Source organism: Bactrocera dorsalis, chromosome 5 (genome assembly GCF_023373825.1).
Source record: "Bactrocera dorsalis isolate Fly_Bdor chromosome 5, ASM2337382v1, whole genome shotgun sequence".
NCBI classification, from domain to species: domain Eukaryota; kingdom Metazoa; phylum Arthropoda; class Insecta; order Diptera; family Tephritidae; genus Bactrocera; species Bactrocera dorsalis.
This window is the reverse complement of record NC_064307.1, coordinates 52,118,862-52,142,839: the sequence shown is the minus strand read 5'-3', so window position 1 is coordinate 52,142,839 and position 23,978 is coordinate 52,118,862. Positions and strand designations below refer to the sequence as shown.

The window sequence follows — 23,978 nt, the reverse complement described above, 5'->3', positions numbered from 1 at the left end:
TTTGATGGCGGGCCGACTTCTCTTGGGAGATGGGAATACATACATACATAGTATGTATATAGCAAGTTATCGTTTGCTCAGACTGCAGTTACATACTTATGTACTTATCTATGTACATAAGTATGTACATTTAGGTGAAAATCCAATAAAAATTGCGGGTTTCTATACAATAATAAATACTGAAGAAATAATTCTAGACCTATTCAATGTACAAGTATCTAATTTTCCTGATCTTGCTAACTACATACATATGTATATTTTTTCTCTGTTGAAATTAACGATTCCGTACAAGCGAAAAAAATTGCCAGAGTCTCTTTCGCATTTTTTCGCTGCGGCTATCAAACTAGCATCAACCCTCGACTTTATTCTCTCTTCGTTTAACGTCAGCAGATAAATTCCGCGTTTCGCAGTATGAAATTAGGCCGGTTGATTGAAATTTCTCTACCATAAATGAAATGGTAGCAATAGTGCCAACAAGCACCAAGTTATAACTGTACATGGCAATGGAAAATGAGTTTTAAATATTGACTGCAGAACATTGGACCCTCTTGCGCACAAGGCTCACAACACGTTCGTACACAGTTCAACAATGTGTATACGAAGACGACAGAAATGGTTTTCTGTATATGTACATATTTATGTAAAATGTATGTATTTTTCAGTTCGTAAAACGTACTTTACATGGTTAGTTGACAGAGACGCTGCGCAGCCAAGCTAGCTATCGTGATGGCTAAGCACACATGCGCAGCAAATGTTCAGCACGCATGAGGGTTGAGAGGGCTGCAATTGCAGTAAGCCGTTGGTAATTTGGCACGTCGACAGATATGAATGTGGTGGCTTCAGAAAATTTGGTTCGCTTCTTTTAATTCATCTTCGGAGATTTCTGGACGGGAGTAATTCAGGCTCAATGCTTACTATGTATGTATGTCTGTATAAAAAAATGGTTCTATCTACGGCAATATTACATACATATGTACATACACACTTATTCACCTTGCAGGGATTTACTGAGTTTTTAAGAGCAGCAAGAATTGTTATTACCGAAGTCTCGTAATGAAGATTTACATATATATGTAGATTGTCAACAAACAAATTTGTAACTTTGAATACAGTTAGTTACCTAAAGAAAAATGTTTTCAAACAAATTTATCTATTTAAGTATGTACACAAGTACATACATATACTATCCACAGTTATAAATTTTAATCGTCCTTTGGTTTTATTCAACAGGGCTAACAAAAACGGTTTGGTTTAAAGCAGCTCCTTCTACATCCTACCTTAGATACTCTAAACTTCATTGCTATTATTAGATTTTTGCTGAGAGCTACAATTCTTATTTGCATTTTTTATGGTTTTACGGTTTTATTCAAAATCTGATAATCACTTTTATTACAGAAATAGTAAAAATTAAATGTCGTAATGAAAGATGAACGCACGGTGTGTTAGTTCATTTGTACTCTGCTTAATTTCGTATTGAAATTGGCAATCAAGATTCCTTATAAATGAGAGTTGATGTGACAAATATGCCTTATATTTTCATACCAACTCACAAAGGTCTAAAATCTGTGGTACCAAAATGAGTCTCACGTTACTGGTATTTATTGCTTTCTAAGTCAACTTAGATGTATTATTTATATACATACACATGTATGTATGTGCGTACATACCTATGTACATATGTATGTATGTAAATTCTTTGAATACTTACAGGGAAGCTCATTTAGTCACTTTAAATTTATTGATTGAGATTAACTACACTATGTTAACCAGCTGGTACTTTTAGCAATCGCTTAATTTATTTGTCAAAAAAGTTATTTTTTCTTAATTTAGTGTGCCACTTTATATACTTACATATGTATGTATGTATAAAGCCAAATTTTTTTAAAAATTGCAGCTATGTATAATTGATATAACAGTCGTGAGCCTCCCCTCTTTTTTAAGCATTTAAATCGCTATGTACATACATATTTACAAATGCTCTCAGATCCACAAAATGCTCAGCACATTCTCACTATGCTCACGCTTAATTGAAAAGAGCCGAATGTACAGACCGCGTACTTGAAAATAATCGGACTCAGATGAACAACCCAATCAACAAATAAGAGATGTCATACGATGATTAAATTAAATGGACGAAAGGCGATGTTAAAGTCGAGATAGAAGTTGAGATTACGGCAGCACGGGGCTTCAAAAGAACTTCAAGAGGAGAAATGACGGAAGTATCTTTTCGACGATATGTCTATCACTGTTGGGATCGAATAGATAGTAAAAGTATTACTAAAAGAAAGCTATTGTTTTGTATTTGGGATTTGATAGAAGACATTTTTTTCAAGATACTATCAAAGTATAGTTTGAAGTATTGAAAGAGCAATTTGAGCTTATTTCTGAAGAAAAAATTATATTATTTCTCTTTTTAAGGAATGCCTGTATATTCACTAAAATAGCTATATATCGTCGCCTGAAATGCAAAATGATATCTGAGCGCAGAACCTGAAAATGTTGGACATATGTAATATTATGTATGTAATTTTAAGTAGTGAATCATAATCAATAAGACACTCAATTTCGAATTTTTTGATGATACGTTATTTTGCATTTCAGGTAACGATATGTACATATATTTATAATTAAATAAGCAGATAATATGTGAGGATATATCCGACATAGAAAAGTTATCAAGTTAAGTTATTTCGATCAACTGGGATAGTTACGGTACAACATATCAAGTTATATAAAAATAAAAAGACTTTACAAGTGAACCTTAGATGTCTTTGATTGAGCGACCGTGGAGAGTAGTGAATCGAACAAAAAATTAGCATAAATCAGTGGTTATTTCACAAAGTAACGTTTTCACACTCTAATTTTTCTGCAAAATAGCGCCCTTAAATAAAGTGATTATATAAATTTGTGGCAGATCGAAGAAATCTGTTCATAAAGGAAATTTTGGTAAACTTTTGAAATTTTCGAACATCGATCGCTATTTTTGAAAATTTTTAACAGTAAGTTTCATAATTTGGGTTATTTTTCTTAAGCTTCGACTATTTTGTACTTTTTTTTGCTTTTAATTAATTTTTATATCACAAGTGGTTCACACTATTGTCGAAAAACTTGCTTTACCTTACCTATTAAATTTTAAAATTGAAAAGTATTTATACCTATTAATTCGAAAAATTGTGTAAACGTTCTTTTGATGTGCCATTTTTTAGTTCCTAACTACCTTTACCTTTTATGGGACTTTGTTTTTCATATTTTAAATAGTTTTGCTAACTGGGTTTTATTTCAGTGAGGGTTGCAGTAGGCGCACTCTTACCCAATCGCGTTTATTCGTTTTCGCGGAGATGCGGCCAGTGACGAGTCAGCCAGCCAGCCAAGCCAGCAAGGCAGCTAAGAAATCAGTCAGCCAACGGAACTAGTGAGCCGAGTCGACGCCGTTATAGTGTGCAAAAACCAGAGCAGGCAATAAAGTGCCGAAATCGTATACGAATTGAATTGCGAGTATAACGGGCAAGATGGAACATCGCAAGAGGCGAGCCGCTGTAAGGCGACGACAGCAGCAACAACAGCTAACGCAAAGAAAATGTAAACAGGCAAAGCAAAAGCGATCTAGAGCCGTGGTATTTGATTGTGTTGGTAACAATTTTCGCGGTGCTATCTTTGGCCGTTTTTTGTTTTTGGTTCTTGTATAACGTTTTTGTTATGTTTGTGTTTGTGAGCGTGAACTGCGATGGACGTGAACTATCGGCTGTTGTCGTGTCGGTGTGCCGCGCTGCAAAGCTACACTCTACTGTAGATTTGCGACTTACCCAAGTGGAGACTTGACCATGATTCATTCTATTCTCCCCTGCTTGCTCCTTGGCAAATAAAGTCGAACGTTGAGTAGCGCAGCGCAAGCGAAATTAACAGCTAACAAAGATGACAACAGGCCTGCTTAATTCTATAGCCGCAGCTGAAGCGTTCGTTGCTTGCGTTGGGGGTTTTCCGACGTCGCGAGGTCACTGCGAACGAAATTCTTTTTCTTTGTGGGCATAGAAATATACATACATATATATACATATATATAAAGGCAAATACGTATGCATGTGCAAGCGCCGAGCATTTTTCTACGAATATACGAGTGTGTGCGTATTTGGTGAGCGATCGTTTATGGCTGACTGGCTGGCAGTATGCTTATCCGCATGCCCTCTCTTTCTGCTCCTTATTTTTTGCTATTGCTATTATGGGTTCTTCTCTGTGCGACTTGGGATCGACTGCTGCTTCGGCTTGAAGCGTGATTTGTTGTTATTACAATGACGATTGTCGCGCTCAGCCCTAGTATTCAGTGTATTAAACGAATGCGCCTGATGTTATTGTAGTTGTAATTCTCATATATCGCAAACATTTGGTTAGCATTGCTGTTGTATTTATTGTAGTCGACGCGCTGATTTTGGCTTTGACGTTGTTGTAGCCGTAGCCGCAGCCACAGCCTCGGCTTGGGCTCGGGTGGATGGTTGGTTGATTAGTGTTTTGCCTGGATTTTATTAGTTGGTTTTTAAACTTGGTCGTGAGAGGGTAGTGAAAAGTGAAAATCGGACAATATAAACAGAACAGTTGAAACGCATAAAGAAAGCAGCAACCCAGCAAATAAGAAAGCAGTGAACTGCGCAGCTGGAAAAGTGAGTGAATGAGGAAGAATTTGTGAGACAGTCGTTGAAGTGGAGTGGGGTAACAATTGAAAGTGCGTAAACAATTACTTGGAGTGGTCCAAATAAAAAAGTTAACTGAGTTTATAAGAAAAAAACTTAAACTGTTGAACGGTGTACTACACTTGTGCGCCAACTTACAAAAATTGTAGTGAAATATTTCGTGAAAAGCTTTGTGAATGGATGCGCTAAGAGCTAGCATCGCTTTTGCTAATCCACTGGACGCATACTCAGCTAACAGCGCTACAAATACAAGAACGCCCAAAAAGTCGAACACTCCGGAATCCATATTGCGATCGTCGCCAGCTTCCTCACCAAGTACTTCACCGAAAGCTGTCGCTACAGCAGCAAACATTGCGCCGCCTTCGCCTGCACACTCTTCAGGCGCTTCGTCGTGCTCTTCGCGGTCCAGACTGCGCGTAGCAACCCCCGACTCGGATACGCCTGGCGCTGGTGCTGGTGGTGGTGAAATGAGTGTGAGTGGTGGAAGTCAACTTGGCGCAGCGTTGGATATGAAGACGAAGGGCTCAGCAGTTACCTCTGTGGCTGCCGTCACCGCCGCCGCCGCCGTTGAGCTATTGCATGCGGGGGCGCCAACTTCTCAGATGCAGTCGCAGAAAATCAAAAAATGTGCGTTTAATAAACAAAATAAACCTTTTTCTGAAATTGTAGATGTAAATATAAAATTTTCAAAAATTACTCGAGGCACAGCACGAGCTGTCGACGTTGCCGAAAACAATAACAACAACCATGATAAAAACAATAGCAATTTGACGGCAATAGTTGATAGTAACTTTGTGGAGCAAAATGTTTTGGCAACAACGACAATGTCTGCCCCGAAGTTACTACGAAGTTGTCGCAGCAAAAGTAGTCCTAGACTGCAGCAACTCTATCAGCAACAACAACAACTGCAACGACAACAAAAATCTATGTCATTGCAGCGGCAACAACAACTAGAAAAACATACCAAATGTTACGTACAGAAACCGAAAACCAAAAAATATTTCAAAAAGAAATTTAGACTTGAACAAGAACGCCAATTTGCTGAAGCTGAACAGCTACAACAACAGCAACAGCAACTTTACTCGTCGACAAAAGAAAATTTTTTACTTACCCTCGATTTACTTGCAGTGGTTCGCCGTAATGCTTCCGACAAGTTGCGCCTCATCCAAATGGTTCATGACAATCCGATACTTTGGGATTCGCGTCTGCCCAATTTTAAGGGCGCCGAAGAAGAGAAGAATCGCGCTTGGGAAATGATTGGCAAGGAGTTCAATGCGCCGGGGCGGCGAGTGGCGCGCGCCTTTAAATCTCTGCGTGAATCGTATCGACGCGAGTTGGCGCATGTCAAATTAATGGGCAACGGTTTTAAGCCAAAGTGGAGTCTCTATGAAGCAATGGATTTCTTGCGCGATGTCATCAGAGAGAGAAAGTGAGTACATAAATTAAATATTTACATAAAAAAGTAAATATGTTTCTATATAAGAGAGTAAATGTGTGCCATATGCACTTTGGGGAAGAAAAAGTAACTCAACGCAAATTTAGTAATGAAGTTGTTAAGCGTGTTTTAAATGTAAACAACTACACCACAAATTATTCACTCACTTTTAGCGATGAAGGTTTTTAGCGAATATCATAGAAGGTACCTGAATCATTTGATGTAAATTTTTGTGATCTTATTTCACATTGTTGCTTTCATATAACATTATAACAAGAGATATGACGCTCCAATAGAGAGCCTCCATGTTGTTACACTCAACTTTGAGTAAAGGTGGGACTGGCAAGGAACTAGTAGGATAGAATTTGGTTCAATACAATCAACGCGCTGAGTAGTGTCAATTCGACAAAACTCTACAAAAGAATGTGGGTAATGTTTTATGCTTCTGCAACAAACTGTAAACAAATAAGGGACATGCAGGCATATGTCTTTATACTCCTTCTGAGTTCATGTTATAACAAATCTCGCTCATCTATGTTGTGTTTACCCCAACACCCAGGATTTGTTAAGTGCCAAAGCATATTTTTGACATCAATGCAAGGTGCGTTCCAAAGTAAACTTTTTGAATCTAACGTCCACTGGTGGCACCACCTACATGTCCACTGGTGCGTTAGATCTTCATCGATTGTCCAAATTGACTTTATGACATTTCATCGATTGGAACTGAAGTTTTTGCGTTTTAAGTGTCGGATGCTTGTGTTATCGGTGCGAAAATGAGTTTCGAACAAAGAGCCAACATTAAATTACGTTTTAAAATTGGTAAAACTTTTACCAAAACGTTTCAATTGGTGAGACAAGTTTATGGCGATGATTGCCTATCCCGTAGCAGAGTGCACGAGTGGTTTTAAAGTTTGAAAGTGGTCGTGAGGACATAAATTGCGATCAACATGTGGGACAATCAAAATCCGTGATCACCGGAAGTTCCATTGAAACTGTGCGTGAATTCATTAAAAAATCAGCCAATTCAACATTGAAATTCATGGAAATGGAATTGAACATCTCCAACACATCTTGAACATATCGCATTTTTTTGGAGTTAAGAAGGCCCGAATATCGCGAAGATGAAAGTTGGCGTTTGTTGCACGATAATGCGCCGTCTCATCGATCGACGCTTGTTACCGATTATTTGACCAAAAATCACATTTTAAGCATTAATCACTTCCCGTATTCACCTGATATGGCACCGTGCGACTTCTTCCTTTTCGGAAAAATGCATTTGCCCATGAAAGGAAAACGTTCATGTTATGCAGACGTAGAGGCCATTGAAAAGACTTGCACCGGCGTACTGGCGGCCATACCGGCCAACGAGCTAAAACACTCGTTCGACATGCTTTTGGACCGTGCTAAAAGCTGTATTGAAGCCGAAGGAGACTATTTTGATTACAATAAATTGAGTTTGCCGAAAAAAACATTTGTTCTGTTTTGTTTTAAGTCCTGTTTACTTTGGAACGCACCTTGTATGGTTAACTTTTAGTCCGATTTCTCTTAGGTGCTCTTAATGATTATTAAAACCAACCCCAAATCGGAAGTAATTTCCTTCTGAGAAGAACTAAATAACAGCTCTCTCGCATGTCCGGGGTACTTGCTAGGTTTCATGCGACCTCCGTGTATTTACAGTTAGTTGTGTCTCTCTGTCTTTCTTTCCGTGAGGTTTTGATATTTTAAACAGGTTGTTAGAGGAATTCCGTCTCTATGCGATAAACTAAAGCCCTTTTGGAAAACTTACCTACAGCTCTCACTTGCGGAGCATCTCGACATGCAATTTAAGATGGGTAAAAATCTGTATTGGTTGCAATATTGCTCAAACATTTTCTATATCACCTCGAACCTACATACCTACCCGACGCCATTTCGAGAATGAATATTTCATGATATTAAGTTCCCACACAAAAACATGGCCAACCTCAACGGTAACGCATTAGACAGATCGTTAGCAATGTGCATTGCTTGTGGAGATGCGGGGTTATGTTCTGAATTTTTGGTCGGTTTGCCCGCCTTGCCTTCGGCACTCATTCCGCTTACTTCCTTATTACTTTGCGGTGAATTAGTAAAGACATGTCAACAAGGGATAATTGTCTCCAAAATTAATATGAACATAGTATGGTAGGTCATAAAGTCGGTGTACCAAATTTTGTTTTTTATATTTATGGAAATTATTTTCAGAAAAACTAGAACAAAATTGACGGTTTGTCAACTCGCTGACACGACTATGGTAAAAGTTGGGAGTAAAAATTATTATCCATATTTGTGTACAAAATATAGGAAATTAAGAAAATTGCTTTATTATATATAAACTGTTTTAAGTAATGAATGTACTATATGTATCAGCATACGAGGTGTGTTCAAAAAGGATCGCGAATTTTGTGTTTTTTCAAAAATTATTGATTGTCTATTTTGTCCCCTTTAAAGTAATCCCCATGAGATATTATACACTTGTGCCAACGGTTTTTCCAATCTTCGAAGCATTTCAAAAAATCATTTATTTTTTATCTTCTTCAGCTCCTCCTTCGATGCCGTCTTAATCTCGTCAAGAGAAGCGTAACGTCGTCCTTTCATAGACCTCTTCAGTTTAGGGAACAAGAAAAAGTCACAGAGGGACAGATCTGGGGAATACGGTGGCTGCGGCATCATTAGTGTGTTGTTTTTGACTAAAAAGTCGCGCACAAGCAACGATGTGTGTGAGCAGGGGCGTTATTGTGGTGCAAAAGGCAATTTTTGTTCTTCCACAAATCCGGGCGTTTCTGGCGGATTGCTTCGCGCAAATTGCGCATAACTTGCAGGTAATATTCCTTATTGACCGTTCTTCCCTGTGGCAAGAACTCATGATGCACCACGCCCCTGCAATCGAAGAAAACTGTCAGTTACGATTCGCGATACTTTTTGAACACACCTCGTACAGATTATTGTTTTGTGTTACAACATTATGAAATTCTTAGCTGAAATTTCCAGCCTTGAAGCCCACTCAAACAAACGCACGAACTATTTTCTCGGCAATCAGCATCATGAGGCCATTACGGCAATGAATCTGCCACGGCAAAAGAACGATCTACCCCCGCATTTAACTGTATGAATATATGTACATACGTACTCACATGTATGTTCATATATATACATATGTATGGATGTAGATATATATCTCTCAATTGAGGCATAAAAAATATGAAATCAAAACTCAGAGGCACTCCACAAGTAGCAATCATAAAGTAGAGCAAACTTGGCTCACATAGCTCGCAAGATATAATACATGAAAATAATCGAGCTTATAACATACATACATATACTTACTTACATGTAGATATGTATGTATAATTACTTGTATGTGTTGGCAAGCACACATATATGTATAAGCTTAGTGTGGATGTGTGTGGTGCTTACAAAATTCTTATGTTGCTTGAGTGATTTCGTTGGCAGCGGCGTGCAACAACATGCGACATCTTAAAAACAACAACGAATAATAATAAAATTAAAATATCAAGCAATTTTTTAATAAAAGCAAATTTTATGAACATTCGCGCTTTTGTCGTGCGAGACGTCCCAAGTAGGAAATATCGTTGTCAATGGAATGTGGACAAATTATGACGCGGTGCGATCCTATGTTGCTGAAATCTAAATAGCCCATATTCACATAATGCATAGTATGTATGTATGTATGTACATATACATACATGTATGCCTCATAATTGTTTGTGTATATGTACATATATGCGGCATTTGGTTTGGTTACAGCGAATATGTGTTTTTGCAGCAAACGCTCGTTGAGTTTGATTGACGACTCCCAAATAGTTGTGCAACAATTTTTTGAACACTAACGTTCGGAAAAGTGCCGGCTTTATGGTCTACAAGCGTACCAATGGTGGCAACATCAACCCTTTGGCTCTCGAGATTTCTTGTATTGGGGTTATCGTTCTTGATCACTGATCGCTGTCTTTCAAAGGCTTTTGATATTTCTAAGCCAGTACATACATACATAGTTACATATTTAATGCTTAACGGTTCTGTATCTTCATGGCTCGCGCCGCATACCCAAGATTAATGTACACACAGAATTTACAGAGGTTGCTTAGAAATAACTAAGAACATATAGCCTTGACAGGCGGCAGCGTTAATCCAGATTTGCGTGTGGCAAATATGTATATGCTGTAGTGGTCTGATATCGGAGGATTCGACAAGTGAGCAGCTTCTTTGAAAGAAAAGGAGGAGTGCAAAATTTCAGAATGACATCTCAAAAACTGACATTGAACATTCGTAATTAGATTCAATTTAAACATTAGGTTAGGCATGACAAAACAAGTATACCGATATCATCAAAATTTTTTATTGGTCCTATACATACTTACCAATTTGTGAACAAGCAAATTTTAGAAAAAAAACTTGTTCGCATCAGTAATTCGTAAACAGTTAATCGCATGAGTACCTGGACGTAGAGTTCACCGTTTCTCGAATTTCTACTTAGTATACATATTTTACTGGAGTAAGTATGTATTGAGTGGGAAATTTCACTTTCTGAATGAGCATTTGTCTCCTGGTATTCCCAGGAAGCACTTTATATACAAATTAGGGTCATTTTGGTTCATTCGATTGAATCTGAAATAGGGGAAAGGGTAAGCTTAAGCATGAGCATGCAGGCATTGAAAGTTTATTTAGTTACTAAGTCAACGTCTTTTCAAAGCTGGTGCGAATACTTCTTCAAGGTACTGTATATACGTAAACTTTAAAGTGTTTCGTTATACACACAACAACAATGATTGTATATAGAAACATTTATACGTAAGCATGTAAATGAGTTAACTTAATTTATACGTTCGATTCGCTGATTTGTCGTTTTGTTCCGTTGTTGTTGTTGTTAGCCTTTTGCGATCGCGTCAATGAAAGGTCTGTGTTGGCTCGATGCTTTGCTCAATTCGTCAGTACAAGCAATCGCTCGAGCCATTTTTAACCCTGGCTCTTTTATTTAACATGTCACTATACATACATACATACACATCCACACCCATACATACGTGAATACATTTGTATGTAAGTCTATTTCGCATGTGTTTTAATTTCACTTTGCATTTCAGTCCACCATTCTGTACGAGTGCCTTTATTCTATGTGTATGCGTGTTTATTATTGCTGTTTGAGTTGTTGCTGTTCATATAGATATGTATTTGCCGTTTAATCGGCGTTTTTATTTCACGCTGCCACAGCGTTCATTTAAACTTGGTCCATTTTGATTGAATTGAAAAACGCATAACTGCCTCGGTGATGGCCCCAACAATGCTCTACTTGAAGTACGTCCGTTACTTGCCTCGCCAACCGCTGATCGTGCCAGTCTTGAGTTCGCCTCGTGTGCTTTTGCCCTCACATCTGTCATGCGCGTGTGTGTGTGCATGTACGAGTACTTTGGGGTTTTCAAAGTTGATTGGAGACTTTATTGGCATCAGCGTAGAGGCGGGAATATCGGCTGAAAAGCATTTTATTCGAGAATGCCAAACACAATCAGGGGCTCACTACTCATCATATCAAGTATAACAACAACAAAACAAAAAATAAATTATGAAATGAAATTGCTGGCGAGTTTTATCAAGAGCCATTACGCCATTTCAGAGCCAGACTCGCGCTCGATCCGGCGTCAAAGCCTGATCGCGGCCAACCACTCAGCTCTGCCGCCATATGTGCGCCGGGCTCTTTCGAGGCATCGTTATCAGCTTAAATACATAAATGGCCGTAAATGTGATGACACACAGATATAAATACACATACACATTCAAATGAATAGTAAGCAAGTAAAGCGTTTGCTTTAGGGTGGCAACGGCTGAGGTGGCGCTGGTGTTGGGGTACTTTCGTGCCAAGCCAACTGTAATGCACGAGCACTCGGCATCAGTTTGTTCAAATGCCTTAGCACACACGCAAGAGTATGTGTGTGTACGTTTTTAGAGTGCCCGCTGTTCGCAATAAGCACAATACCGTCGGTTGTAGTACAGTCAATTAAGTTAGCTGCATGGCTGGAATGTTTTGCTACTTATTGTTGTTTTTAATCTCGTCTTCCTGTGGTACTTTTCCCATTTAGACATTTAAAGCGTATTTAAATCGATTTAATTTGCGCTTCGCGTGTGTATGTATGTATGTAGATTATGTGAACTCAAACTCATTGTATGAATGCTAGCGATCTTATGGAAGTTTTCACCGTTAAGTAGCGGTTTAATTAGCGTAGTCTTACGCGGTATGATAGAATTTTCGTATTCGAACTGTACTAGAGGGCAGTTCAAAAATCCTAAAGCTTGAACCCCTGTTCTGTTCTACATCTTGCTAATTTGTCAATATTGACAATTTCTGCGCTGTGTCGCATGTAAAAAGCTCTTTTCTTGATAAATTGATTCCTTGAGCGATAATACATTTTTGGAAATTTTTCATTGAGGAACTGGTCCCAAATGATAACCAGAAAACTGCAAGAGACTGCTTGGCAGCTTTAAACTTCTGTGGATACGACACATTTTGGGTAGAGAAGGCAACAGCAAAAAAGCAGAAATCAGCTGCATCTGTTTACAAAATTTAGTTCACCACACGTATGCGGTGAGTTTTGAAGCTTTGTATTTTATAAAGATTGCCAAAGAATAACAAAAGCTTTTTACTTAACAAAATTTTTTTTTCACATATTGTGGAGCGGAATAAGTCTCCTCGTTGTTTTGACTTTCTACGCGAAAGTACATTAAACAATTATTTCATAAGAGACTTTAAAACAACCGAAGATTGAGCAAAGAGCATATTTTTAGATCATGGGAACCCAAATACGATTTTAGCGCAGTGGATTCTTATAATATATTTTAAATAAGACGTACAAATTTTTAGGAAAACAGTAGACACGATTGAACTGCCTAAATTAACTAAAAAATCTTTAGACTTAATATTTATTAAATTTACTATATCTTCACTTAACCTAGATCTTATGATCATTTAATTATGTTTCAACTTTGTGCTATTATGTCTTCTATACGTAAGACCCAATCATATACGTTTCGTTTCTTCTTTAATGTAGACATTCTGCCTTATAATAATAAAAAATAAACAATTTTTTTTAATAACAAATTTTCTATTGTAAATTTTGACTGCCGGTAGAAAAATGGCGCACCGATAATGGCTAAAACTGCTAAGTTAATGCTCTTAAATATGTATGTTAAATCATTGTGAGTTCCGAACAGTCTATGGCTGAAAATCGTATTTTCTAATCAAAAATAGATAGGAAACAATATTTTGAATAATGTACTGAAGACTTCGGTATTTACTTAAATTTCACATTTTCTAAACGCAATACCGTTATCATAACATTTGACTTTTCTTCCTGTGTCGTTTAAAATATGCATTAAATGCTAAGCTCAACAGCAGTTTTGTACAAAACATTTTTCACCACCGCATAAAACTCATTTCCGGTTGCATCCATTAACTATTTTCGAGACCTACATAAATTAGGTAATCCGAATTGCGTTGCCTGGCTTTGTGACACAAATGCGGCAGTTACATACATACATAAATGCCTTAGCGCTTAGCATTCTTCAAAAACAACAGAATTCTATTTCCAAACGTGCATTAGAATAGTTTCTGCAGATTTGCTACACAATTCGTAATATAAAAAATAAATAAAAAATGCGGGCAGTTGGCAGAGAGTAAAAAGTGTCACCGGAAATATGTTGCGTTGATAACATGGCAGAAACAGCAGCAAGAACAGAGTGTCAAATAACAAAGGCAAGAGCAAGAACCTTAAAAAATCGTACACATAAATACATACATAAAAGCGTCGGGAAGCGTCCGTCCAAAGCACCGCACTTACGTAGTACACACACTTTCGTCAATACATTTACAAGGCATTTACTTGCACTTCACAAATATGTATGTATGTAGATAAAAAACTTAGTTTAAGCTGGGTCGATTTATGACTCCGCAATCAGGCGATAAAGCATACGCTGAGATATAAAATAAGAATAATTTCGAACACCACTCAATTCGGGTTCCGATTGACACGATTTTATTGGTTTGATTTTGAGTTTGAGGAGCTAAAATGATCATAGTATAAGTGAAATCCGGTCTAAGATCTTTCAAGCCTAACCTCGGGCTACGAGAAGTTAGAGGACACAATCAGATGCTGCTGTGTGGTTGTACATTTGAACCGATTGATCGAAATGATTATTTAGTTTTGAGTTATTGCTGAGATTTGTCAATAAGAAGTACTTCTTTATTAGCGTAGACACCGCTTATGCGGTTATAGCCGAGTTTACAACAGCGCGACTCATTTTCCCTGTTTGGCGCCAATTGGAAATTACAAGTGTAGCTAGGTCCTCCTTCACCTAGTCTTTTCAACGGAGTGAAAATCTTTTTCTTTCTCTCCTTCCCCGGCGGGTACTTCGTCGAATACTCTCAGAGCTGGAGTGTTTTCATCCATTTGGACGACACGACCTTGCCAGCGTAACTGCTGTCTATTAATTCGCTGAACTATATCAATGTCGTCATATATCTCGTACAACTCATCGTTCCATCTATAGCCATATTCATCGTTTTCAATGCTCAAAGGACCATAAATATTCCGCAGAACCTTTATTTCGAAAACTCGTACCGTTTCTTTTCATTGTTTTTTTTTTACGTGGCGGGTCCAAAACTCAGGGCACAACAATGGTGAAGGGTTAGCGGATAGAGTTAGTTAGGATAAGAATATAACAACTATCGATCACTAAATGATCTGATCGGAGCATCGTTGGTAAATGAAAACTTATATTGCTTAGAATTGCAATTACTCATTTCATACCGTTAAATCAAAAGCAAATTGTGAATGGACTATGACACCGTAATTAACTGGATTTAAGAACTAGATAGAACTATTTATATCAAGGTGATCGAATTGTTTTTTCGTCATCAAATACTATTTTCCGACATTTTTGTTTAACTGAGTAAATTTTTTAGTATCGGAAAAGCAAATCTTGCCTACCATGAACACTGGCAAAAGTTTCTTCTGCTGAGAAAAACCTCCTTAATGTATGTATGTATATGTATACCTTTGTGTGTGTACATGTCTAAAGTGGTAAGGCATTTCGCGTTTTTATCACTGCCTAGGCAGCCTTGCAGCTTGATCCAGAACAGGCAGACCAAGCCAAGTTCGAAGAGATACTTGTGACGGACCGACAGTTCTTATTTGCGTATGTTTGTTGTGGTAACCGTATGCATGAATAGCTATGTATGTATTTATACTTATGTATATGTGTGTACGCTCACACTACTAAAAATGAATGCGCATGCACACAAGTACATCACTCCTCTTGAACGCTGTAAATACAAGGCGAGAGGGCGTGCGTCAGCGCGAGCAAAATGCCACTTGGCCGAGATTAAAAATTGACAATCCCGGCAGCAGCAGCAACGAATGAGCGCATACACACGACTGTATATACATACGTACAAAAGTATAAGTACTAATAGCACAATGAGAAGGGCGCAACATTTCCCTGTGTCGGAGAGTATAAAGGAAATGCTGTAAAAGAGCAACGATACAAAGCACAAAGATCAGGGTGAATAGTGGCACGACAGCTTACACAATAGACGTGAGAGTACGAGATTTAAAAAACGTTCCAGCGTTGCAATGTATGGCTAGAATTATGTAATACTAATACTACGAAGTTAAGGGTATTTTCTTGGTAAAAACTACCCAAGAAAGTCGTGGTATCTTCGACCACTAACCCTGTTTTTAAATATCATTAAATTCCAAACTTTATGAATTTCTATATGTATATACAGAATAATTTATGAAACATTAATTTCGCAGTTAGTTTATAATTAGAGTACTCACAACCTGTTATAAAGCATCATCATAAAAATGTTGTTGGATTACATACAAAAATGAGTTTACACAATTACAATTTTAAATGCTATGTTTTCGAATCGCTATAACTTAACACTTTTATTTTGCTTTGCGTCCTTAGTGAACACATCTGGATCGAGTTTGAAGTTCCAACTGATATTTCGGAATGAAAAACAAAACTATTTCGATTGTATTATTCGTAAATACTTGACTGAATCGACTACAGCTACATGAATTCTACTTAACAATACGTTACTTTTGTGTTTTACAATCACAACGTGCGCTCATTTATCAGTTATTACCACGAAATATACATATATATATGTAGGTATATACCGTTTTCTTGGTCTAAAAATAGCCTAAAAATGCAGCTGTGGCAGAAGAAGGAAATTCAGTCAATACCAAAGGCAAACGAGACGTCAACAGATAACGAACTTTAACACATGTACAACAACTGATTTGTATATATTTACATACTATTTATATGCATACATATAAATGTTTGTACATATGTATATACATATAGCCGTATGTTTATGGCTGCTTGTGAATTCGTTTTTCAACACATGTTGTAGGACTAATGCCTGCCATCACAGATCCTTGTATTCTGCCATTCTATCACGGTTTTCCTTGCCCAATCGATTTCCCTTGGAGGCATTTGAAGTTCATAAAAAAGGCATTTGTAATATGATATTTTTCCTCGACTACATACATAATTTTAAGTGTTCCACCAAGTTCGGATGGAATTTGCCCTGTAATGGCAGTTGAAAGAGGAAGTATTTGAAAATTTTACTATTTTTAGCCCAAAGCGCGAGTGACGAGCCAGTTTTGAAGACAAATCTGTGAAATTTAATCTGTGAATCCATACATGCAAAATATATTTACTAATAAATAGTATAACATGTTGATATACGTACATATATTATACGTATGTATATACCTAAATAATTATTACATGAGCTTACCGCTATCTCGTGGGAATTTTCTAAACTTTTTGATAAAACTGAAGTTCCGTGGTTCTTGTGGTTTTCTTGACGCAATTGCATGTGAATACTTTCGAGCTGCAATTATTATTTTTTTTTTCAAGTCAATGTAAATTTTTATCACTTGAGGTATGTGAACTGAGAACCAGGAATCCATGGGAAACCATGAACACGGAAATGGTGCAAAATATTTATATATATCTATACCAAAATTATATATATACATATGTATATCACCAAAAATAGCTTTATTGTTTTCAAAAATGTTCTGCCTCTCTGTTTGACGTGTCTCCAAAATATGGGTTCTGAACTTCCTCTGACTTTATTTTTTCGTACCGGAATGAAAAGAAGTCATTTATTGCGAAGTCAGGACTTTATGGTGGATGACTCGTAAAATCGATGTTTCAGTATATGTATGAGAGCTTGCATTGTCATGGTGAAGAGTGATTCGTCTTCGGTGGTTGGTTTTCCTGATTTCTTGAAAGGCAACTGGAAAAATAATGGTTGTGTACCACTCAAAATTTACTGTTATGAGTTTTCCTAGTGGTATGGCTTCGACATTTTCAGTTTTTCGATGAGAAGAGACATTGCTTGGAAGTGCTTCGTGCGCAAAAAGCTTTTGTTGTATGTCGCTTATTTTGAAACACCCATTCAGTCGGCGGGCACTGACTTTCGGATTCATACGCGTAAATCCACGATCCATCGCCTTTCACGGTTATAGACATATTTCGGAGCATTGTTATCGTATTTTTTAACATTTGTCTCGACCAATCGACACGAGCATTTTTATGATCAGTTGTCAAATTGTTTGGCAGAGATGAATATTTTAAGTTACTGTAAACTACACAAATAGTGCTCGCTAGTATGTACTCGTATAGCATCACAAATGTCGAACTTAACAATAAAGTTGTGAGTTGCTAGCTTCCAACGATACGGTTTTTCTATCCCGTAATATATATTGGTTTTTTTTTTCTACCGCTGATTGAGATTTCAATACACAGGATTGCTTCTTCGACAACCTAACTACTTATCAGTTTTGATATATTCTATGGGCTATAAAGGTTCTTCAAGACATTTTTCTAAGTTCGGTCAAAATTTTACGTCTCCCATGACTTAAATTTATTATAAACCCTTAAACATTTTTTTAAGCTCTACACATACTCATATACATACATACATATGTGCATATTACGTAATTTAAGTGGCCTCTTCAAAAATGAAATTTCTAATCTTTTCTCCCTTTCTTCTTCTTTTATTCCACTTTTCTCCCACATTTTCTTCACATCTTTGCAGAGGCGGTTCGCACGCAGCTGAACAGGCGGCCATTGGCCTTAATTTGAGCGCATTCTCGCAGCACTTAAATAATAATAACAACAAATCGACACTGAAACTCAACGCATTGCACTCGTCTTTCAACGAGAGTGCACTGAATTTGTCGAAATGCGCACCAGGCCTGAGTATGAGCCATGAAGACTACTATTACTATGTGAAATCGGAAATGGATCTGTCAGCAGGGCATGCGGGTAGCAACGGCATTGGTGGTGGCGGCAATGCAGCTGTGCCCATACATCCACTGCCGGCGCATCAAACACAGCAGCAGCAGCAACAACAATTACACAGCGCTGCGCATGACAGCCGCGTTTCGTCCACGCGCAATGACAGCACCACGCAGCACAGCAACACTTTCGACGATCTTGACGCATCATCGGTACGCAGTGGCGACGAAGCCTCCATGCGCAATGCGGACATGAGCAATCAGGGTTCCGACGAGGTGGAGGAGCTGGAAGCCATAGATGCCGATTTTCCCTATCCCCTCATACTCGACGCCAATTCCCCGCGTTCCATGAGCGCAGCAGGCGGCAATGGCAACATTGGTGGCAATGCTGTTGGTGGCAGTGGCGCTTTGAAACGTAAACGACGTGACCTCAACGGTGACGGCATGGACGATGGTGCTGCGGATGACGAGGATGACTACGAGGGCCAGATGATGCAACAGCATCGTCATTTGCGCCAACAAAATGGCGGTATGGGAGGCGGTGGTGGCGGTGGCATGAATGGCTGTATGCTGGATATGCCGCCGCCGCAGACAGTGCGTGAGGTGTTGAACTCCAAATTTTGCGGCTTCATTTCGGCGAAACTCAATAGCATGGAAGACACGGAGGCGGATAATTTAATGAACAAAATACTCATGTTGTTGGTGCAGACGCAAACAAGCGAAGCCAAATAGGCGCTGGACTGTGATACAAGTATTGGGTAGCAGCGTGTAGCAAATATGATGCCAACTGCTTACCATAAATGTATGAGTGCGTGAGTATGCAGTTACTTTTACGGGGAACGTGGTGTCAGGCATTTCTATAAGATATTTTCAACCAATTTTGAAGTTATTCAAAAGCCATATTTTTTAGTTTTATATATAAAAGTTAGCTCTTACATATATTCTACTTTGCTGGATGTGGTTTTTTGTAAAAATGTTGTATATTATTTAATAACGCTTCTAGTTTTAAGTTTATCCCGTTACTAGCACATTGGCTCTCTAATTAAATGCTCAAAATGAAGAAATTAAAAGCGATCTACATGCCTAACTTCGTCAGTGGGTTTAAATACATTTTGCTCAAAATGAAATTTGTGTTTATTATTTTATTCAAATAAATAAATTATATTAAATAATAATAATATGCTTAAGTTTATTATATTTTGTTCGAAACATCAAAGCAATTTCAAACTTATTATTAGTTAAAGGTCTGAATAAATAAAATTATAAATTTTCAGTTTGTCTCCTTATTATTTATTTATATTTAGAGAAATAGGAATACATTATTATTTTTTATTATTTTACTTCTATTTTGAGTTCGGTTCGATTACTAATTCTCAAAATCTACTCGTTAAATGGTAATTGACAAATAAATAAATTTCGATTTTCAATTTTGTATACATCATCGATTTCGTTAAGAGCTTTACTGTAAAAATATGGTTCATTCGTTCCTTTATCCGATTTCCAGAAAAAAAAAACAATTGTTCTATTGTTCAAGTTTATATACTCTCGAAATTTACATTAGAAACTCTGGTTAAAAAGGGGAATTAAAGTAAAGAAGTCGTAAAATAAAACAAAATAGCAGATTTTATAAATTATTTGTTATTAAATAAAGCAACTATTGTGAGAAAATATAATTTTAAATTATTAATTATGAATTTCAGTTCTTATCTTAGATATTTTAAAACTCAATGTCACACAAATTGTTTTCTTGAAATGATTGTGTCTTTTGATATTAAAATAATAATTTTTATCAATTAATTATTCATCGTTTATTTAAAGATTTTAATATAATTTTCTTCGACTTATTTAAATTTCGGTTTCGCTAATTTTTAGTTTTTCAATTGGTAATATTTTTTAATTCATAGGCGACGGAGAACAATTAAGGTAAAAATTATTTGTGAACAATAAGAAAATATGGACAAAATACTAAAAAAATAAATTATAAAAAACAATAAAATTTTAAAAATTTAATACTTTGAATCTTTAGAAAAAATTATATTAGCTACTGTTTAAAACAAAAATCTGAATTATTAAAACTGAAATACAAATTAGTTTAATAAAAAGTAATTATGAAAAAATAACAAATTTAAAAAATAATATTAATAATATATTCTATTTACAAAAATTAATAATATGACTATCAAATGTGTATAAATATTTTTGCAGATTAACGAAATTGCAAGTTATACAAGTTTAAATATTTTTAAAATCAAGAGATTTTCAAATTACTAAAAAACAACTTTAAAGCATTTTTTAACTCATCTATTTACAAAAATTCCTACATAAAAACCTATTCCTAAATGAAAAGTTATATAATTTTCAAAAGTAAAATATTAAAGTAAAGAGTAAATGAAACAAAATTATTAAAATATGCTATATAAATATGTACATATGTCGCTTCATAATTCTAAGTTCCAATAACCGATGTTATGAAACAAAAGCTATTTTTCAGAGAATGTTCATCGCATCTTAAAACAATAGGATCATATCTATCAACTAAGTGTTTGAAAAATAGAAAAGTTTAAAGTATTAGTTAGAATGCTTAATTTTGTAATTAAAAAAATAAAAAACCTGTTAATATTGCGGTTGTATTGAGCTTGCCATATATAATATTTACATAGTTTATTTATAAAAAAATCGTACAGAAATTTACTTTGACTGTACTTTAAAACAGCGCTTGCGCCAAAGAGAGACTTCAGAAAATGTGAACGGCAATTCAATGTTGCACTGTTTTCTACAAAAATTGAGGTTTTGTATGCCCTAATGCCAAAAACTTGCCATACCAAATTGAATAACAAAACAAAAATGCAAACAAATTAAATATGAGGTTAATTAATATGATAATTACTATTTGAAATTTGGAAACTGAAATAACAGTTGATTAACATTGAAATTAATTTGTTTACAGTATAAAGACCTGTAAAAAAATCAACTCAGCTCTTCTACTGCAAATACTAACTGTGGAAATTGGCTTGAGTTAGGAGAGTCAATTTGTTTTTGTCAACCTGCTATCTCTTAAAATTAAAAAATATTTGAATTAAACTATTAATGACATAATTAAAACAAATCTTAATATCTTTTCCAACTTTTTCTTTGATTCCGAAAGGAAAAAAATCCGTAAGAGAACGAAATGAAAATTGTTAATGTCTACAATCGTATCCTTAGACATGAAAATATGTATTATATAAGCTATTAAGACATTAAAAATTATAAACAAATGCCAAGTTAATTGCCATAACTATTCTGGAAAAAGGACATATCAATACATTTAAAATATATTTTTAAAAAGTTCTAATTATGATAAAATAAAAGTTGAAATATTTTCTTTTCTAAGTTTTGTATGTTGAACAACTTTACACATAATATGTTATGTAATTAGTGTATAATCCCAGTAATCAAAAGTTGATAACTACTCATACATATAAGTGAAACTATTATTATATAATATGAAAATATATTAATTATTATAAATTTTATAAATCTAAAAAGTGATGTTTCTATATATGGTGAATGTGAATATGCCACATGCGGTTTTCAACTCACTTCAATTGAAATTTTACAATCTGATCTAAAAACAGCTGAAGCCAAAAATGGAAAAGTTGAGTTAATATAGTTTCACAACTACTCTAATCCTAAATCGCATATTGTTGTTAAAAATAGCCTTCTTGTCGTCTTTGACTATGTGACTGCTTATGAGACTGCAAAAGAAGTAGTTATTATTGAAAAGACACTCAGTTACCACAAACACTTTTCTGAATTGGTACTTCGAAATGTTCCGTTATTCGAACTATTACGAACGCCATTTTCGTATAACTGCAAATCAGTTTTGTTTTAGTTAAGTTGTAAAATAAATCAAAACTCATTCATCGGTTTCATATTCACTGTTTTATAAACATTAACTAAAATGTATTATTTTCATTTTCGAGTGAAAATAATGCAATAAAATACCGGACAATTACAACTTTTACTAAAATTGGATGAAGCTAAAAATGATTTATTTCAACTTTAATTGAATTTATTCGGGTGATGAATTGTACTAGGGATAAAACTATTAAAACTGTTATGTTAAAAGAAGTTGATTAAAAATATATTAGAAAAGGTTTAAGTTATAGCCTAGATATATTACAAAATCAAAAAACTGTAGTAATAAATTTTATAATCGTTTGCCATTAACTTTCTTATTTTAGAAATGTTGAAATATACAATTTTTTTACAAATAAAGAGCTGGTAATTATTTTTTCAAGAATCTTTCGTTCTGTTCTTAAAGTGTTGTATTATGAAAGTTTAAATTAGTTTCACACTCATTTTATAATGCAATGAAATCTTAAACGGACGCTGTATTAAGCGGACATCTCCATTAACCGTGCACATTGGATGCTCCTAACATTTTTTGGTGGTTATTAAGCATAATCTTTTAAGCGTACAACGATATTAATGGGATTGAAAGGCTGGTCTTGCAGTGTCCGCTTATGGGCGAGTTTACGGTATTTGTATAGAGGTATCGATAGCAAGGCAGCGCACATTGGGATATCTGTGGCCGAAATTAAAAAATTTCGTGTTGTCTGATTTGAATGAAAATTTCACAGTTTGTTACCAACTATTTATACATTATTTTCCCAAAGTATTAGGATTCTATCTGCATTAGTTTTTTGTCCAGAAATACCCAATGTTGGTGAATGTAGAGAGCATCAAAATTAGCAAAAAATTTACTCAAAAGTCAAATCATTGATACAATAAAACAACTATTGAAATTCAACTTTGTTATTATTTTTCATTTATAATATGTATCAAAGAAAAAATGTATACAAAATTTTGTGGAACAACATAATTTGGACGTCAAAATTTCAATGTTCTTCAAATTCAAAGTGGTGCATCTTTTTAGCGCTGTCTACCGCTGTCGACATACATATACCGAATTAAAGTCTGAAGTCTCAGCTAAACGACAAAAAAAATTCAGCTGCCCCAAATTGCCCCCCTTAAAAAAAACAATGTCAGAATGTCACGAAGATGTAAAAAAGTTGCTAAAAGAGACTTGATAAAAGAGAATTTAGTTGTATGGGAGGTGGGCGTAAAAGTGGGCGGATATTATTGAAATTTAACACCAACATATATAATGTCATAAAAATGCTATGTACCAAAAATGAGTGCTGTAGGTCAAAAATTAAGTTTCACCTTATATGGGAGGTGGGCGTAAAATAAAATTAAAAAAAAATTTTTTTTCATTTTTTTCTTGATTGGAATCCAAAACAATGATGTACCAAATGTCATTGTCCTGCGACAACTCCTTATATTTTTAGCCACTAGCACTAGCAGAAACCTATGTGCGGCGTTCGTGCGCCTATGTTCTAAATCTTCTACACAGCTGACCTCCCAGTGATTAATTCTGACTCCGCAATTACGCCAATCTACGCAGATGACACTGCAATACTGTTGGCGTCGAGAAAACTGTAAAGGTAACTGCCCGTT

General features: G+C 35.8%; 1 protein-coding gene across 5 annotated transcripts; it reads left to right on the top strand.

The window, feature by feature from the left end:
* The first annotated feature begins 3,390 nt into the window (after positions 1-3,390).
* On the top strand, positions 3,391-22,733 carry LOC105225252 (uncharacterized). 5 transcript variants are annotated; one of them, XM_019989890.3, is made up of 3 exons: positions 3,391-3,579; positions 5,811-6,111; positions 18,272-22,733. In XM_019989890.3, the coding sequence occupies exons 1-3, from the start codon at positions 3,510-3,512 to the stop codon at positions 19,203-19,205; spliced, it is 1,305 nt and encodes a 434-aa protein (XP_019845449.2). In that variant the 5' UTR covers positions 3,391-3,509; the 3' UTR covers positions 19,206-22,733. The 5 variants fall into 5 exon arrangements, with proteins under 5 accessions (XP_019845449.2, XP_019845447.2, XP_019845450.2 ...); XM_019989891.3 differs by lacking the exon at positions 3,391-3,579 and adding an exon at positions 4,227-4,714; XM_019989892.3 differs by lacking the exon at positions 3,391-3,579 and adding an exon at positions 4,233-4,652.
* Positions 22,734-23,978: the final 1,245 nt, after the last annotated feature.

Bases quoted from the DNA above. Each gene is read 5' to 3' on its own strand.
- LOC105225252 (XM_019989888.3), top strand. From the start codon at position 4,859: ATGGATGCGCTAAGAGCTAGCATCGCTTTTGCTAATCCACTGGACGCA. The intron at 6,112-18,271 runs GTGAGTACATAA...ACATCTTTGCAG, and splicing joins GATGTCATCAGAGAGAGAAA to AGGCGGTTCGCACGCAGCTG.